An 18,807-nucleotide genomic window follows, 5' to 3' on the forward strand; every position below is an offset into this window, starting at 1 on the left:
GGGAAATTGAACCTAAAGTTGCATGTCCTTTTGGTCAAGTACTCCATGGCACTGTGGCACTGTCATTATCAGTTTAGTGCTTGTATTACTATACCTTCTCATGCAACTTTTAAAATAAAGTTGGCCACAAATAATATTGGTTTTGGAGAGTTGTAATGCTAAATCCACGGGAATACTGCATTAAACAAAAAACAAAGGTTATTGTTGATGAGAATATTGATTTTGAGTTTTTGTTCATTTAATTGCTAAAATAAAAGGGGTACATGATTTATTCCAATTTTTCTATACAGGTACTGACTCGAATTTGTTCCGGCCAGAATCCAGATAAGGAACCTAATTATCCAGGTTTCGGATCGGCAGGAAAAAAATTTGGACAAGATGAATGGGCCTACTTATTTCAATCCTCTTTTGAGTATTGTGGAGTTCCTAAAAAATTCAGACTACACAAGTCTGAGGAGACCCACCAGGCAAGACTAATGGACATATATTCATCTGAGAAATGTTACAATTATAAAAAAAAAAAAAAAAATCACAAAAATAAACTTATAAATTAATATAGTTTCAGGTAATACGTTAGCTAGATCAACTTTACACTAAAAATAACTTTATAATGTGACGTATTTATTATATTAAACTACTAATTCAATTTATAAATTTACTTTTATAAAAAATATTTGTGACTAAAATATTTATCTATTGACTCATCTTTTCATATATAGATGTTCACAAAAAGACTTTCAACTATTGATTCATTCATCTCCTATGTGAATAGGATGTGTTCGAAACGCAAGGATAAGACATCTTAACTCCGCATAATCAGACTCATTACATTGGGCAATCATGACTCGACAAAGCCTAGAAATTTGTAATAAGAGGACACATAATAACCATAGTGAAAAATGTTAAATGTACTTTGCTTAGGAAATAAACATTGACATCATATATAAACTTTCCTCAATTTCCATAGTATTCTATTTTAAAACATGTTTCAAGTTTCTGCATATTTTTCTGATAATCAAACATGTGATCTAAAATATTACGTCATTACCATAATATACGCAGGAAAAAAAATATATATCACATACATTAACAACTGTATTGGCATAATAATTATGGAAATAAATTCTGAATAATGCATTTTTGGAAAATTCGTAAATACAGCCGAAAACGAGTTGAAATCTTAAGGCTAGACCATTGTAGACGCGAGAAAACAGATAAGACACGTGTCGCTCAATAATTTGTTAAGGAAAAATAAATCTACAAATTCTGCGCAATAGCGCCTCTTCCCTTTAATTATATCACCTTTGGCTCTCACTTTACTCTCTCCTCTCTCACGCGCAAGAGCATCAATGGCGTCTCCTCCATCCTCTGCTTCGGATTTTCTGGTTCTTACTCTCTGGGCTCTGCTAGTAATCTCTCCTGTTCACTCTCTTACTTGTAATTCCCAGACCTTCACCAACAATGGCCTCTACAAGCAGTGCCTGGACCTCCCCACACTTTCTTCCTACCTCCACTGGACCTACAACCAGTCCAACTCCACTCTCTCCATAGCCTTCATCGCCCCTCCTTCCAAATCTGAAGGATGGATCGCTTGGGCCATCAACCCAACTGGGTTGACCATGAAGGGCTCACAGACCCTCCTTGCTTTCAAATCCGACAACGGCGCCATGATCGTCAAGACCTACAACATAAGCGAGATCGGGCCCATCACGGAGTCCAAGATCTCCTTTAATGTTTGGGACCTGAGTGCCGAATCCTCCGGCAGCGTCATGAGGCTCTTCGCCAAAGTGAAGGTTCCCAGTAACCCCCAGACCATTAACCAGGTCTGGCAGGTGGGGCCATCCGTCACGGGTGGTGTTCCGGACAAGCATGACATGCAGCCAGCGAACTTGAACGCCAAGTCCACCCTTAGTTTGGTGGGGGAACAGACTGCCACTCCCTCTGGAACGGACTCTAGGACCAAGAAGAAAAATGTGGGTTTGTTATTCCTTTGGTTTCTTTCCTCTGCTAGTTTTAATCATTTTGGTCGTTATGGAAACCGATTTTTGTTCGTTTGGAAACTGTGAATTCTGTGTGAGTGGGTTCTGGGTACGAAAAGCTGCAAAATTTTCAGGATAGTTTGTCGGAGAAGATTTTTTACTGGAAGTCCTCTTCTTTTTTTGTCCTTTAAGGAAAACCTTAAGGATAACAGTAAAGTATCTTTAATTTGCAGAAATTCTTTCTATAGAGAAAATTCAGCTTCAAGTATTCATTTTTTTTTTTATCAGATCATAAAATCTTGGGGGAAGTCGTTTGACTAAAGCTCGAACAAGTACAAAACTCTTGTTTTGGTCTCTTAAAATTTTCTACGGGAAATCTGAGCAAATTAGCTTACCATAACATTTGCTCTATTTCGGTTAATATATTCTGTGGGTTTTTGACAAATTGTTGAATTTGATTTGGATTTTCTTGGGTGTCAGATTCATGGAGTACTGAATGTCGTGAGTTGGGGCATTCTGTTTCCAACTGGAGCTATTATTGCGAGGTACCTGAGGACTTTTGAGTCTGCGGAACCCGCATGGTTTTATCTTCATGTTTTCTGCCAAGTATCTGCTTATGCAATTGGGGTGGCTGGCTGGGGGACCGGTCTTAAGCTTGGAAGTGAGTCGCAGGGGATCCAACACACCGGTCACCGCAATATCGGAATCGCCGTCTTTTGCCTCGCGACGGTGCAGGTATGTCATTTCACAACAAGTGCAAACGTGGTATCTTTTGCCATCTGTTAATAGCTGATTTTGATCAAACAACGTTGCCCGCATCGATTTTTGTTTCTTTATGTATTAAACTGAAGCTCTTATCTGAGAGATTAGCACAAAAGGTCTCAGTTGAGCTTTCGGATACTGAAGATTCGAAATGCTCAAATTAACGCTGAGAAATTAGGTAAACTCCATAGCATGGAACTTAGACTCATGGCCATTCCCCACTTATCCTCTGTTTGAGCTCAAAGAGTTATCATCGATTATGGTTGTTTGTTGTTTGGTACAAATATATTTGTAATTGAATGGAAGTTTGGAATTACTCGATGTTTGGAATTTTGTCGTGCACTGAGCAGGGTTGTTTAATTTTGTCTTTGTTTGTTTATTCATCTTGCGGGCTTCAAATAGTGGAATTTGTATAATTTGGCAACTTGCTCTGATGACTAGTTTTCTTCTGATGGAACCTCCTTGTTGGGCCTTCTACAGATTTTTGCTCTATTTTTAAGGCCAAAGAAGGACCACAAGTACCGGTTATATTGGAATATCTACCACCACGGTATTGGATACGCTATACTCATCCTTGGCATCCTCAATATTTTCAAAGGTTATGACATCTTGCAACCTGCAAAGAAATGGAAATCAGCTTACATAGTTGTGATCATTGTATTGGGCGCGATTGCCTTGTTGTTGGAAGCAATTACTTGGATTGTAGTTTTGAGGAGGAAGTCCAGTAAGTCCACCAAGCCCTATGACGGATTCAACAATGGACAAGGCAGACAATAGTTGCTTTACTTTTAGGGTCAAAATGCATCTGGTGCCGATCTCTCATGCCAGATACTGATTTTGTAATGTCCTTGTCTTCTTGCTCAAGACATCACGAGGTTTATCTATGTCATCCCTTCTATTTCTCTTCCAAACTCTTGTTTGGCTTGTGTATAATGGCTTGTTCCGTAGGATGATTATCTATTATTACACACAAAGATTGTTCAATCTTTCGCAAGTATGTATGTCTGCTGTGTTTCAGTGGTTAGGTTGATGAAACTTTCTAGGATTTGTGCCTATTGACAAAATATTTGAAGAGAATCATTTGTTCACGATTTTCTATTTAAATATTTTTTGTTCAGTTCTCTAGAATTTCTACATCGAACTTATCTTTATCAGGTTACTGAAAAAGGGTTTTGCTTGCTATCTTTTACAATAGGAACCAATCCCTGGTCGTGTTGTATAATCAACATAACTTCGGTTGGCAAGTGATGATTTCTGGCAACCATATGTACTGTTTCTTAAGCTCATATGGCAGATGATGTGGTTTCTGGTCAATTTCATCCAGAGTTATTCATCTCTACAGATAACCACACCACAAAACCTGTAATTAAGATTTGGTTCTCTGTCCTAGTCCTTACCGCCTGCTTCTCCACTCCTGATGGAATGACTGGTCGTTTTAGCTCCTAAAAGCCCTGGCATATTTTTCCAGCTAAAGCTCTACAAGTAATTGACAACTATATCATAAAGAGCTTTCACCCATTTTTGGTTCCGACTATTGATGGTCCTCTTCACTCCTAATGCATTGTGTCAAAAACAGTAGAGCTAGACATCTTATTGTGATAAAGACTTCCATAATGGGACATCTCATGTTGCATTTACATGTCTAATCGCTCATTTTACATATTCTACCAAATTTATTATATAAACCATGATGAGGACAGCCTGCAGGAGCAGATACTTGTACAACATGTCAACTTGTTGGTGGGAAATTTCTTGAGTCTTGTCCGAGCCAATGAAGCGTCCAAAGTGGATTGGCTAGAGGAGCTTTGTCCAGGAATCCTAAAGAAAAAAGGCAATTCATTTTTATTTTATTGTAGTGTCCTAAAGAGAGGTCCCCTCCGGGCCCTCCCTGTGCACTGTTCTTTGACCCCACAGACTTTGCTTTCACTTTTATTATTCTCCATACTTCTGTTGTTTTCTATAGCCCATTGCTTTCTTTATGGAATTCCATACACAGGCTTCTCCCCCAATACTGGGAAGGAGATGCCCTCCCGCTTTGAAGAATTCTTGTTAGCCTGTCTTCCCACAAACAAAACGTTACTATGATTAGGGGTGAAGAAATGGTAGAAGATTTTTTTTTTTTAATATTTAAATAGAAAGATAAAAATAACAAATCATATGTTAGTGTACGATGTAATGGATGATAAGTAAAATTTTTCGTTTCTTTTTATCAGTAGGTTAATGGTACTCATAACTCTACGGGGTCAATCAAAAAACCATCAATGCTCTAAGAGGAGTTTGATACTCCCACCCTCAAATTGATGCATTTTAGAAACGAAAAATTCTATTCCTAAGCCTCATACACCATACACCACTATTTTTATAATTTTTTTAATTTTATTCTCTTACCAAATGTGTAGTATATAGATTATGAGTAGAATAATTCAATTATTTTAAAAATAATAAAACCAAAAAAGACTTTAAAAAAATTTAAAAAAAATAAAAAAATTTTGGTGTGTGGTGTATGGGCTTATGAATAGCAATGCTCTTTAGAAACTAACTATATTGAAGAGCTTATCATTACACGTTGTTGGTCAGAACTTTTTTCAAAGAAAAAAAAAAATCAAATAAGTTAGAACTAGAAAAAGCAGGAGGGTGTTATTGTTATGTGACTGACACTGGACAGGTGAAAAGTAGGTGGGATTCCTTAAGTTGGTGTGGCATAACCAACTTTGTGGAAGATTAGAATTTTTTTTTTTTTTTTTCCTTTTGAAAAATAGAAAAAGATAAAAGAAAAGAGAGAGAAAGATTACTTAAAAGCAATTCGATTTTGCTTTCGTTAAAGGGATATTTTGATGATGACCTCTGACCCACACGTAGCCCACGGGACACGGCCCCTTGCCTCTGCAATGAGTGTATTTTGAAAAGATCAGCATGTGACCTCATTCCTATTTGCTATTTGGAAAGAAAGTTCAGTCAGAGTAGGCAACAACTTCACTAGGTTGGCACGAAGCATTAGTCAAAAGACTGGGGACTAGACTCGTAATTTTTTTATTATTATAGATTAAATTTTATTATATCACCAATTTATTATTTACATAATATTTCCTTCTTGAAAATATTATTTTTTATTTTTTCACTTGAAATTGATAGGGTATAATAGATATTGCATTCGAAAGCTAATAAACATGATCGACGAAAATTGAAAGGTGGGGTCTATGATGGACCACGTCACCATGATGCTGTGATGATTACATAAAACTGGACCCCATGAGAAACGGTTCAATCCTCAGCTCTGGTTGAGCTCTTTTAGGTATTTTTTTCCCCAATACCTTTATCGAAGGGTGATGATTTAAGTAGTTCAAATTCAAATGGAAGCATCAACAGCTCGGGTTTTTTTCAAGTACAAAATACAAATCATTTGGTAAACTCAGAAGCCTTAGGTTTAACCCTAATCCGGATAGATTGGAAAGAGTAGTACAATCATTAGAGAGAAAAAATATATATATATATATTAGAAAAATTTTCAGAAAAAGTGATACATTGTGAACACAAGTCTTGTATTTATTTTTTCCTAGAAAGAGTGGGGAGGGGCAGCCAGTGTAGCTTCCCCCGTTGGCATGATCATAAGGGCCCCACTCACTGCAGTATGTTCAGTTTGAACCATGGCTACCCCCGGATGGAACAGCCCATCACCGCAACCCCACCAAGATGCCAGCATGCAATGACTTCCAATACTTTTATTCACAAGTTTTACTAATGCAAGTCTTTTCAAACCTATGACCTTGGGTAAGGGAGGGAAGAACAATCCCCTAGCCTTGGTGGTACACAAGTCTTCTATTTGTTTTCGGATGATAATACTTGTAGCCCTTTTGAATGAGCTAGAATACCAACACCCATATTCAATTACCTTACATACAGTTTGTGAAAAGTGGAGTCGTGTATTCAAGATTTGCTCTCCAGAAAATAGATCCAAAGGATGTACCAGGATGAGGTTCCACACCATTAAAAAAAAAATACAAATATTTTCTTTGCAAATTTTCATTATCTCAACACTCTATATCTCCTCGTGATTATAAGATTTCTAATTAACTCTGGAGATGCAAATCCTAGAATATTTCTTTGATCAGCTTTTCTTGATAAAGATGCCGTGTGTAGTAATAAAAACAAGTGCAGAATTAGGACCACAATAATTATTTAATTCAATTGCTACTTGCTTTTCTGAAATTATTTATGGCGCCACAGTGTGAAAAGGAAAGTCAGCAGTTTCTTTAACAAATACTGGGTCCGGGCTTGCTTTTACTTGGAAAGGAAACCCCTTGCACTAAAAATGCATCAACCACTCATGAACTCGGTGATCAACTAAAAGTTCGAGACAGTTATGATATGGCCTTTGATTGATCTCAAAATAAAAGAAATTTGTCTCTATATGCAGACGTATCTTTTTACCTGGCTATCATTTAGATTTGTAATGTCATCTTCACCATTTAAACTAAAACCATGTATATTGTACTAAGATAAATGATGCTTGCTTATTCTGAATTTATCATACTAGATTACACCGACAAATGTGATTTTCAAGTTAAATGGTTGATATAAGAGGTTACTTTCAATTGATAACACTAGGCTGACAAATCCAGGATGGAAAAAAAAAAAAAAAAAATTCCCTGCAAGAGATCATGGAAGTCTAATTCAAAGGCCCTTCATTACCACCGAAAGTGGTTCCAAGGCAAGCATGACTCCTCAAAACAGAGGGTAGAAGGGGGAAAAAGCTGAAGCATATGGTTACTTGACCACACTAAAAGCCCATGCCTTCTTTTCCTTCAATGAACATGAAACCCTGATAATGAAGCTATATAAAATAGCTTTGCTTTTTCAAATGCTATATGATATAGGTAATGCGTGAATGAACAGGCTAAGAAAAAATAAAAATGGCCAACCTCAGTGACACAAAGTATGTGTACGGATGTGTGTACGCACGCACACAAAGATCTGAGCATTCAGCTCAACATAGTAATATTCTTCACACCAGAGACAATATCAGCTCCAAACCTCATCATCTGCAACTAACACATCACCTTTCATCATTGGCTCCCCAAAGTAAAGGTGATTGTGATTCAGCTCTTGGCTGGCCTTGCTCCACTAGAAAAAGAGTTTCAGCTCCTTCCAACAATTCATTCTCAGAACTGAGTGAACGGAACATAATGTCAGCCAAAAATAAGTTTGAATCGAAAGCAATTTAACATTCTAGCTATCAATGGATTCAAAAATTTCTATGAGAAACTGCTCAAAGGCTATGAATTCCAGCCGCAGCACTACTTGTTTTAGCTAGTTATCTTCTTCTTCTCTTTTTTCCTTTTTTTTTTTTCTTCTCTCTTTCACTGCATAATATACCACCAGAATGCCACCAAAACTGTTTGCTTCATTAACATCAGTTGTAGTGGGGGGAATATACCGCAAGATGATGCAGTGAGATCAAATTTCTTTCATTTCAATTCTTTACCCTGATAATAAATCATTGTAACAATAGAACATAAGGAAAAGCATTATAGAAATTGTTTTACATCATACAGCTTTCTTTGGGTTTAGTTATATTCTTATTTTTAACTGGCACCGGGTTTTCAGGCCAGTCCCAACTAACCTCCGGGGTGCACAGGCCCTCGACAAAGAGTTTCCCACAAGTGCACCTCGGATTTAGTTATATTATTGGAGCTTTACATGTAGTTTTTAGTAGTTTGAAGCTTAGTCAGCTGGCCACACTTTCTAAATTTCAACCATTTCTTAAGTGAGAGTCCTAGTCCTACAATAACTTATGCAATCTAAGCCATGTGATGCCTAATGCCAGCTTCTTCACTTCTTGTTAAATTTAAATGGACTCATAGAAGCCCCAGTTACTCTATTTATTGGATTTCAACCCCAGTTTCTTACAGGTAGTGGAAGAAGTCTAGATGGAAGAATCTGCACTATATCATTTCCATAACTTTATCGCTCTTCTGCTACAGTACTTAGTCCAATCTATAATGACATCTCTCTGAAAACATGGAAGATGCTAAGAGACTCCCAAACAAACCAATAGGTTGGAACTAAATGAAAATTTGAATGACAAGTGGTTAGAAGATTCCTCACTAGTCTTGCTGAACAAACAGTAATTGGGAAAGGCCCAGCTTTATGTATGAGATGCTAAGATCATGTATAATGAAGGCCGCACATGATAAAGAAACCAAAAGAAGATCAATCCTGTCCCTCCACCAACTACAAGTTTACATCAACAACTCCAAATAAAATATGAAAGAAAACTTGACCAAAAGCCCAATACTGCTAAAATTCCTGGCCTCCCGTGTAGTATTCCCACTTTGCATCAGTACCCAAATTTGAAGATTTCAGTGAATTTTCGGAGAACAAATCATCATTGAATCAGAAAAAACTTTGTCACTCCATGTATTACACTTGATGAGTTATAGTTACCAAACCAAACACATGAAAAAGATAGCTAAACAAGAAAAGATCAATGAAGGCAATCAAGAAAAGGTCATATGACATATAACTTGCAATTTAAGCATATGGAAGATTTATTTTTTTTAAAAGGTCTAAACATGGATAATTTAACAGAATGACAACTTGTTTTGCTGTTTAATCATCACAATTCAACAATCTCACAGAAAAAGAATTTCCAACAGCATAGCAAGTTGAATCCTTTTTTGGGAAATAGATTCAAAGCATTCCATGAACTAACTAACAGCAAAATTTTATCACACATCAATTATATGACATTAATCCAATGCACCGGCAGCATGCTTAAGCAACAGTATTAAAATCAAATCAGAGTTATCACAGAAAAGCTATTCGAATCCCAAACCCTTAAATGTCTATGTTTGTACCAAATTAAGTGCATAGTAGTGATAGCACGATCCAAGAAAATAATATTTTTGTTAACTTAAATTTAAACTCAAACTTGTAGTACCTTGTTTTTATGTTTTCCACATTCAGATTATCTCCAACAACGGCATCCATAAGTGGGAGGAAACTTGGTACATGAATAAGTGCTTCAAACACTGACAGAACCCCATGAATCCTTAGATATCTAAAACATCTTTCCACAGGATTATATAATACCAATTCCCTCTTATCCCATATCATCAATATATCTTCATTCTCCAGGACCTTCAACGGCCGGTGGAGGTGACCAGAGTGTGTCTGTATAACATACTCTTTAGTCCAAGACGTTGGGTCACCATACTTCTTCATCACCCATATATCAAAATGATCCACAAAAGTGACATCACATACAGAAAGACAACCTCCTAACACTCCCATATTCATATGGTGCAAATTTTCTCTTACTTTGTGTGTCTCTCCGAAGTGAGGAGGCAACGGAACCACACTGAATTGTTCCACCTCAAAGTCAAAAGCCACGATAAAAACCGGACCCTTCTCATCATCACTTACCCAATGAATGACACCATTCAGATACGTCGCAAACAAAGATACACCAAGATCAAATGGAGCATATCCGATGCTCCTCCAGGACGCTGTTCCAACCGTATACACCTCAGCCATACTCTGAAACATATTCTCAAGCCGAAATCCCAATCTCACAACCTTGTACTTGTTACTTCTCGGACAATAACCAAAACCCGGAACAACAGGACCCCAAAACCTGTCATCCCCTTGAGAATTGGGAATACTTACATACTCACCCGTGAACGGATTGCATATAATATGAGGATTGTTATATATGGATTTGCTCAAACAGAGCAACCCATTACAAGAATTAACAATACCATAATCACGGTCCAAGAAACTATTACTGCTGCTACTATCATTTTGATCAACACCCCTGCTCTCAATGCTATATTCGGGAATCGGGAGCAACATTTTGGTATTAAGCCTCGTCTCCTGCCTCTCGTTTAGATCAAGAGGTGGAGCGGTTTTGACAATGCAATCAACATCGACCAAGTGAAGGGCTGTGGAAACACAGCCGAGGCCATTGGCGCGGAGCAAGAGCTCGAGGGGTTGAACTCTTGCGATGTGCAGGGAAGCGAAAAGAGGGTCTGAGACTAAAGTGCTCCAAGCTGTACATACGCACCTGGAGGACAAGACTGAGCCGAGAGGTAGCCTTGAGAGTATGTCGATGAGGATGTGGCCTGGAAGGTCCAATATGGTAGTGCATGCCCCTGCTGCCGCAGATGATGACGATTTTTTTGTGACTTGTGAGATGGGAGGGATAGATCTTCTTCTTCTTTTCCTTGAGAGCAGATTGATGGTGAGGTATTGGAAGAAAAAAGTCATATTGTGGAACAGAGATTCGGGGTTTTGGGGAGAGTCGCAAAGTTGGGTTTCTGAGAAATTATTGAAGGTTAAAGATTAGAAAATGTAACCAGCAGTTCATCGACCAGATGACTATCAGAGCTTTTTCTCGTTTTACGTGAAAACAAACGGAGCATCGATTCCTGGTCATGGGACGCCCAGCAGGAGGAGGAGGAGGAATTGAAAAGGCGGACACAGAAAAACAAAAAAAAAAAAAACATTTTAGGCGTCGTTTGGTTAGAATATGAGGTGTGGTCAAAATCGGAATTTAATTAAAATATTATTATGATATAATTTTTTAATATAATTTTTATTTTTAAATTTAAAAAATTGAATTTTTTATTTTATTTTAATTAAAAATTTAATAAAATTATAAATATTAGATGAAATAAGATAGTTTTATATGAGTAACCAAATCATGCCTTAGTTTTACAAATGAACAATCTATTAATATAAAAATTCTATGTACAATTATTTTGGTATATTTTTTACACATTTCATTAATGTAATTAACTGCGTTATCTTTTTTTAATATAAAATAATTACTTTAATTAATTACATTAATAATGTGCACAAATAATACATAAAAATGACTTCAGAATTCCTATTAATATAGTGCTTTCCCCGCAAGAAGACATGTCAATATTAGAGTCTTTCATCTTATTTTCATTCAATTTTCATTCTATTATATAAAATAAAATATAATTCTTTATTATTATTAGATGATATTTTATTTTTAAATAATATTATATACAGTTATGAATTATTCAAGCGTAACATATTCTTTTTAAACAATAATAAAATTTACTATTAAAAAATTAATTTTTTCATATGAGTATTATATTTATTTATTTTTTTCAAAATGAGTATGCGACACTTATATATTCTATGACTACAGATATTATTTTTCTTTAATAATTAATTTTATGTGTATTAAATCACTCAACTGTGTGAATTATGTAAATATTTAATGTTAAGTATATCTTTCTTATTAAACCTATAATATTGGCGTAGAGAATTAGATACTTTTGCGTGATTAGATAATATGATAAATTCTCAAAAAAATTTGTAATTTTTTTTCTAAATATTATTGAAATATAAGACATTATTCAATTTCAAATTTTCAAATTTTTATCTAATTATTACAACTATTACAAACTTAAAAATAAAACATAAAATTTTAAAAATCAATATAATGTTTTCAAACTTAAAAATAAAAATAATATTCAAACAATTTTTTAATTTTATAATATTTTTATTCAATTTTTTCTTCTCTAATTTCTAAAAAATTAATAAAATATTTTAATTCAAATTATTTTACTACTATTCATAAACTGTATTATTATTATTTATGAATTTTGAAGTACCAAAAATGTCCCAACCAGCCCAAAAAAAATCAATTAAATAGGCAGTTCACTTTTATCCGTTCTTAGTCAAAATAAATGCGTGGGTATTTATTTAATTATGAGATGTTTGGATTCGAAGATGACTTGAGATAAGTTGAGATGAGTTGAGATGGATTGTGAATAGTAATGAGATGAGTTGAGATGGATTGTGAATAGTAATGAGATGAGTTGTGAATAATAATGAGATTTATAAGTTAAAATTGTTAAATAATAATGAATAGTAGTAAAATAACTTGAAATAACTTGAAATGAGTTGAGATGACTTGCGTAAAAAAGCTCTTTTAACAGTGTCTTTTACACTTCGAAAACTTATACAAGTGTTTATTAGGAGGCGAGGCCCCTGCCCATGTGTGATGGGGTGCGGGAATAACCCTTTGTCCGTTTGCCCCCCTTCACCGCCCACTCATGATTGTCATAATCAGAAAATAAAATTAAAGAAAATAGAAAACCCACATAATAATACACAAATTCACAAGAAATCTACAATAAAATATAAATACACAACAATTCGAAAAAAAAAAATATTATAAACTAGTAAAAAGGATTTTGCAAACCCATAACAACTGCGAGAGGGAGATAGGGTCTGAGAAGAATAGGAGGAGCCGAGGAGGAGGATGAATAGAAGAAGAAAGATGTGGGCTACGCCGCCGTGGTGACTGTAAGAGGGAGAGAGGTCTTGAGAGGGCAGCACAGTTGAGAGAAAAAAAAAAAGAGAGGGAGAAGAGAGACTTGGGCCCCAAAACATATATATCTCGGTTGGGCTTAGGTCCAGCCCGGGGGGGTGTGGGGTGCCAAGGGGGGCACCGCCTTCGGCTTCGGCCCCACTGGTTGTTTTGCCTTGTCTAGCCTATTATGTTATTCAAAATGTACCGCATTGGTAGGTATAATTCAAATTGAAATGGTATTTATTGTCGTGAATGTGTAAATGTCGTACAGTTATTTTGAAAAAAGTAAATAAATATGAGACTCACATGAAAAAAATTAATTTTTTAATAGTAGACTTCACTTTTTTTCAAAGCGACTGCATGGCTTTTGCACATTCCACGACTGTACGTAGCATTACTCTAATTCAAAATATTTAGTTACTGTTTATATAGTAAGTTGAAATGAAAGTTAAAAATTGAATAAAATATTATTAGAATATTATTATTATTTTAAAAATTAAAAAAATTGAATTGTTTATTATATTTTATGTAAAAAATTAGAAAATTTATAATGATCAGACTATATGAGATAAAATATTTTTACTATCTAAACGGAGTCTTAAATTACTAATGAAAAGTAACAATACTTAATAAGCAATGCTACATCCCCCGAAGATGTAGCATGAGACCCGTCTCGATAAGAACAAATTTTTTTTTTTCCATTCAGCTTTTTATATTCTTAATTATTAAGTAAAAAAAATTCACAACATCACTAAAAAATATTTCCTTAATCACTAAGTAAAAAATAAATAAAAAATTGACGGGACCCAACATTAGGTGACTCTAGCATTTTTTATACTCAATTAGTATTAATAACAATGATTTGATATGAAGTTTTTTAAGTTGAAAACATGTTTATACGAAAATTAAGAAAATTAAAGTATCCTGGTTTCTAATATGTTGTAATCCTTTTTAAATTCATCTTGAGTATAAAATCTCTGATAACGCTATCTATTTTTTTAACATCATGATATTTGTAATTCTGTAATAAATTTTGCATAATCTTTATAAAAAAATAGATAAATATAGAATTTATATAAAAAAAATTAATTTTTTAACGATAGATTTTACTATTTTTTAAATAGAACATTCAAAATTTACACATCTTAAAATTATAACTACTATTACTCTCTTTATAATATTATAACCACTGTCCTGTTATCTTGTCCGTTGAAGACCATGGGCATCCATATTTTTGGCAGTTCATTAATTGGCTCGATTATCGCTTTTGGCATTGTATTAAATAGTCATTAAGTTTGTGAGGTGAAAAACCACCTCTTACCATTTCATAAGGAAATTGTGGAAATAAATGCTAAGTTTCTATACACGATCCGATTTTTCATTACAGAGATGTGTTGAGAACTTGAGAGAGAATGGTTTTCATCCTCAAATGAAAAGCTGTCTATTTTTCGTAGTTAACTAGCATAAGCAAAATCTCTCTATTTATTTTTTTGAATAAACTCTCTCATCTTATCATTATAATTTTTTTAAATTTACATACAAAATATAATAAACAATTCAACTTTTTTAAATCATAAAATAATAATAATATTTAAAAATAATATTATAACAATATTTTATTAAACTCATCTAAAATCATATTATCTAATCTCACTATCCAAATGAGCCATGCTATTTCACCCGTTAGTCCCTTTCTCTCTCTTTTATGTTTACTGTAATGTCCTGCTCCCGAAGAGTAGGGGAGAGTTAGCTTATATTACCTAAAATCATCTCCAATTACACAATTATATATATTCCAGAGACTTCATAAAAATATTAGAAAAATGCTACTTTGTCCACTTTATTTGCCCCCTCATTTTGACACCTTATGTATTTTATTTTATTTTTAATTTTGTTTCTTTACTTAATAGTTAAAAAATTGACTATTAGTATATTGATATTTTTTATATTTTTTTAAAATGTTTTAAAATGATTAAAAAAATATGAATACAAAAATTGAAGAAAAATAAAAAGGAAATTTTGAACTAGCGGTAAGATCGAGCGGTACACTGTGAGAGGCAAAGTAGCACCGCTCAAAATATTAACTTATTTGTTCAACACAAATATCCATATTCCTCCACATGGACACCAAAGAAATACATCAATAAAATAAATAAAAATATATGTAAAAACTCGGGAATATCCATGACTCAAAATACTACAATAACATCAAATAATAGATCTACTAAATAAGACTCTTCAATAAATACGTGTACCTTTTGGCACTTATTCCTCTACGATCATCAAACCTTACTAATACTTCTTACTCTTGACTTCTAGCTGAAGTATCAAAATTATCTTAAGAATATTGTGAAAATAAATGGTGAATTATCAACAACTCGATAAACAAATAACATATATTAGTATGTAAACATGAGCATTTACAGATTTCAAAATGCAAAACAAAACATTTATTTTCAGAATGCAGAATCAAAATATTTACTTTTAGAATACGTAATCAAAACATGTTATAAAATATGTTAGAGCAAAAATTTCTTATTCAAAAATAAAATCATTTGGCATATCATAATATGAGACATCATCTTTATATCATATCAGAGTATTATATCGGGACATATACCATATTTAACCCCCGTGGTAGAGTTATAAACCACTATTATACTTATGACGGGGCCATATGCCATTATTATCACCCGTGAAATGGTCGTATACCACTATTATCACCATTGGCAGGGTCGTATACTACTATCACTCGTGGAGGGGCCTTAACTGAACAAAACCAAAAACAGAATTAGAAAATTATGCCAAAGATTTTCAGATACCACATCATATCACAATAGAGTGCAAAAACAAATTCAGATCATTTGACATATTCAAAAACAGATTTATAACATCTTCGCATCACATGCACAAATTTTAATAAATCTCATATTCGCTCTTTTACATAGTTCAGAAACAAAATGTAAAAAATAAGCTTATGTCTATACCAGTCATGACGAAAATACTTGTTTCTTTCATACAGATTTCATATGTAATGTCGAACAAATAATTGAGCTCATTTCAATTTTTTTTTCACATGCATATTTTTCATAAAATAAATTTCAGTTTATTTCTTTTATGCAAAATCTAGTATAAGAACCTCGTTTATCTGGACTTCTTAATTTTTCAGAAAATTTTCTCAACAATACCAAAAAATTAACTATCATCGTAAAAGAAAGAGTCACGACAGAGTTGGAAGAATGGAAGGTGGCTGACTCGACGGCGGAACACGAGAGGAGAGCGGTGGCTTGGGGGTGGCGTGAGGTGCCCGGCAACACTTTCTATGCATGTGGTGACGTCGAGGTGGGGGCTGGCGATGTGTCTCACGGTGGGGCTGTTCTAGCGTGTAAAAATAGAACCTTTCACGACCAAAGCTTATCGGTGGCAGGGCATGGAGGTGCAGGGCAGCATTGTGGCGGCTGTAGACGTTGCACGGTGGCTTTATGGCTGAGGAAAGAGGTGACCCCAGTTATGCACCTGCGCTAGTTAGACTTGGAGAGAACCTAGAGCCACTGGTTGTGAAATCGTGCTTGTCCTTGCCATGGCCTGTAGCAGTAGTGGAACTGTCCCATGGTGGTGCAGCGGCTTAGCTGTGGAGGAGTTGTTGTGCATGGTGGTTCGGGGGGTTGGCAACGTGAAATGCGGGTTCTTTGCAGCAGTGTGACCATGGAGGCAAGAGCATTGGCTGGGTTGATGGCGGATTTGCTGTGATTGTTGCTGCGGTGTCTGGTTGCAATGAGTAGGTGTGGCAATAATGACTTACGGTGACTCTACTGTGGGTTAAGGTTGGCTACAGTGTTGACACAATGAAGAGTTACAGAGTGGTGATTTACGGTTTAGTAAACAGAGGGGGCTTACGAGTTGTGATCTGCTACGCGTGGAGGGACTAATTTGTAGTGCTTGGCCTAGAGGTGGGACTGGTTGAGTTTCTGTGCATGAGATTCCATGGAGGCTGCGGCTTGCTAAAGTTAAAGCAGGGGCTGCTGTAACCCTAGGACTTGAAGGAGGCGACGAGTGCATGAATGAGAGACGTACATATCTATATATACCTATTTATATCAATAAAATTGGAAACTATAGAGAAATAAGAGATGTACATGCGTGGGAGTGCTAGAGTCATGCGTGGTGGGGGGTACAAAAAAAAAAATTAATTGAACATTGGTTGGTTCTCACGGGATTGGATTTCATGGCGTAAGGTTTGAGCTTTTTTCCCAATCTCTAAAAATATAATCCAACTTGTCTAAAAAATTTCTCTGCCCATCAAAAGATTTTTAACCTAATTATCAAACTAACAAAAATCATATTTCACCAAAACAAAGATTTTAGGTTCGTAGTCTATTCCAAAAAATAAAAAAAAGACTCGAACACTCAATTGGACTTTTGATACGCATAAGCCCAAAAATATTTAAAAAATAGACTCGAGCTGGGCCCGAGTGTTACAGTTTAAGTACTATAAATTATTTTTAATAAAAGTACGTAAATCTGAGATCTATATAAAAAAATCATTTCTTTTTAGAGAAATGATATTTACAGTCTTAGGATGTGTAAGTCACGCACACTCTCTTTAAAAAAGTAGATAAATTCGATGCACATATAAAAAAAATATTTTATTAATGGTAGACCCAATTTTTTTAAGGGAGTACGCAATACTTGAACACCCAATAAGTATATTTTACATTACTCTTTTTTTAGTGGCGAATTATATTTTTTTTGAATAAAATGTGGAGAATTTACACACTCTATGATTATATCTAATATTACTCTAAAATAAAAATCACCGATAAAAAACACACAAGTAAAGCTACATTTTGCACCTTTCAGATTATCCAATATTTTTATTTTTTATATTCTTAATTATTGAAACTAACACATTAAACTATAAAATAATAATAATATATATATCAATTACGACCCTGAACAAAATTATATATGCTCCTTATTTTTCATCTATCTAAATAATGATAATGATAATTGTAATACAATATTATTTATTAATTTAAATTGCGCTACATGGGTTGAAGGAATTAAACATAGTTAAATTTAAGATTGACAAATTTCTAACACGATCTATGAATTGGATGAAATAACAAACCAAGATTAAGAATGTAATAATTTAAGTGCGGTTTGGATCGTGAGATGAGATGAGATAATTTTAGATGAAAGTTGAATAAAATATTATTAGAATATTATTTTTTAATATTATTATTGTTTTGAGATTTGAAAAGTTAAAATATTTATTATATTTTGTATAGAAATTTGATTAAGTTGTAATGATAAAATGAGATGAGATGAGTAAAATCTATCCAAAGGGGGCCTTAATTAAAGCCTGTATGTTTTTAGGAAACTTTTCAACTCATTTCATCTCATCTAATCTAATCATTATAAATTTTTTAAATTCTCATATAAAATAAAATAAATAATTTATTTTTTTTAAATTTTTAAATAAAAATAACATTAAAAAAATATATTTTAATAATATTTTATTTAACTATTAACTTTTATTTCAACTAATCTCATATCAGTTGTGAAAATAAATGAAACATAAATGAGTTAGGTAGATTCAAATTGGATTGAACACAAAACTTTGACATTAGAATTTATATTGTTTTCAAAAATCATAAATCCTACATGAAATAATATGGAATTAATTTATTAAAATTAGAATATCAA

At 34.1% G+C, this 18,807-nt stretch overlaps 2 protein-coding genes across 2 annotated transcripts; one reads left to right on the forward strand and one right to left on the reverse strand.

Annotated features, from left to right (window-relative positions):
* The first annotated feature begins 1,289 nt into the window (after positions 1-1,289).
* On the forward strand, positions 1,290-3,858 carry LOC109008500 (cytochrome b561 and DOMON domain-containing protein At3g25290-like). The gene is made up of 3 exons (XM_018988604.2): positions 1,290-1,973; positions 2,460-2,714; positions 3,222-3,858. Exons 1-3 carry the CDS (start codon positions 1,350-1,352, stop codon positions 3,516-3,518), a joined length of 1,176 nt encoding a protein of 391 aa, XP_018844149.2. The 5' UTR covers positions 1,290-1,349; the 3' UTR covers positions 3,519-3,858.
* A 3,647-nt stretch (positions 3,859-7,505) lies between these two features.
* LOC109008499 (F-box protein At3g07870-like) lies at positions 7,506-11,246 on the reverse strand. The gene is made up of 2 exons (XM_018988603.2): positions 9,682-11,246; positions 7,506-7,906 (listed from the first exon to the last, which is right to left on the reverse strand). Exons 1-2 carry the CDS (start codon positions 11,007-11,009, stop codon positions 7,795-7,797), a joined length of 1,440 nt encoding a protein of 479 aa, XP_018844148.1. The 5' UTR covers positions 11,010-11,246; the 3' UTR covers positions 7,506-7,794.
* Between the last annotated feature and the right edge of the window lie 7,561 nt (positions 11,247-18,807).

This window comes from Juglans regia, chromosome 14 (genome assembly GCF_001411555.2).
Source record: "Juglans regia cultivar Chandler chromosome 14, Walnut 2.0, whole genome shotgun sequence".
NCBI classification, from domain to species: Eukaryota; Viridiplantae; Streptophyta; class Magnoliopsida; order Fagales; family Juglandaceae; genus Juglans; species Juglans regia.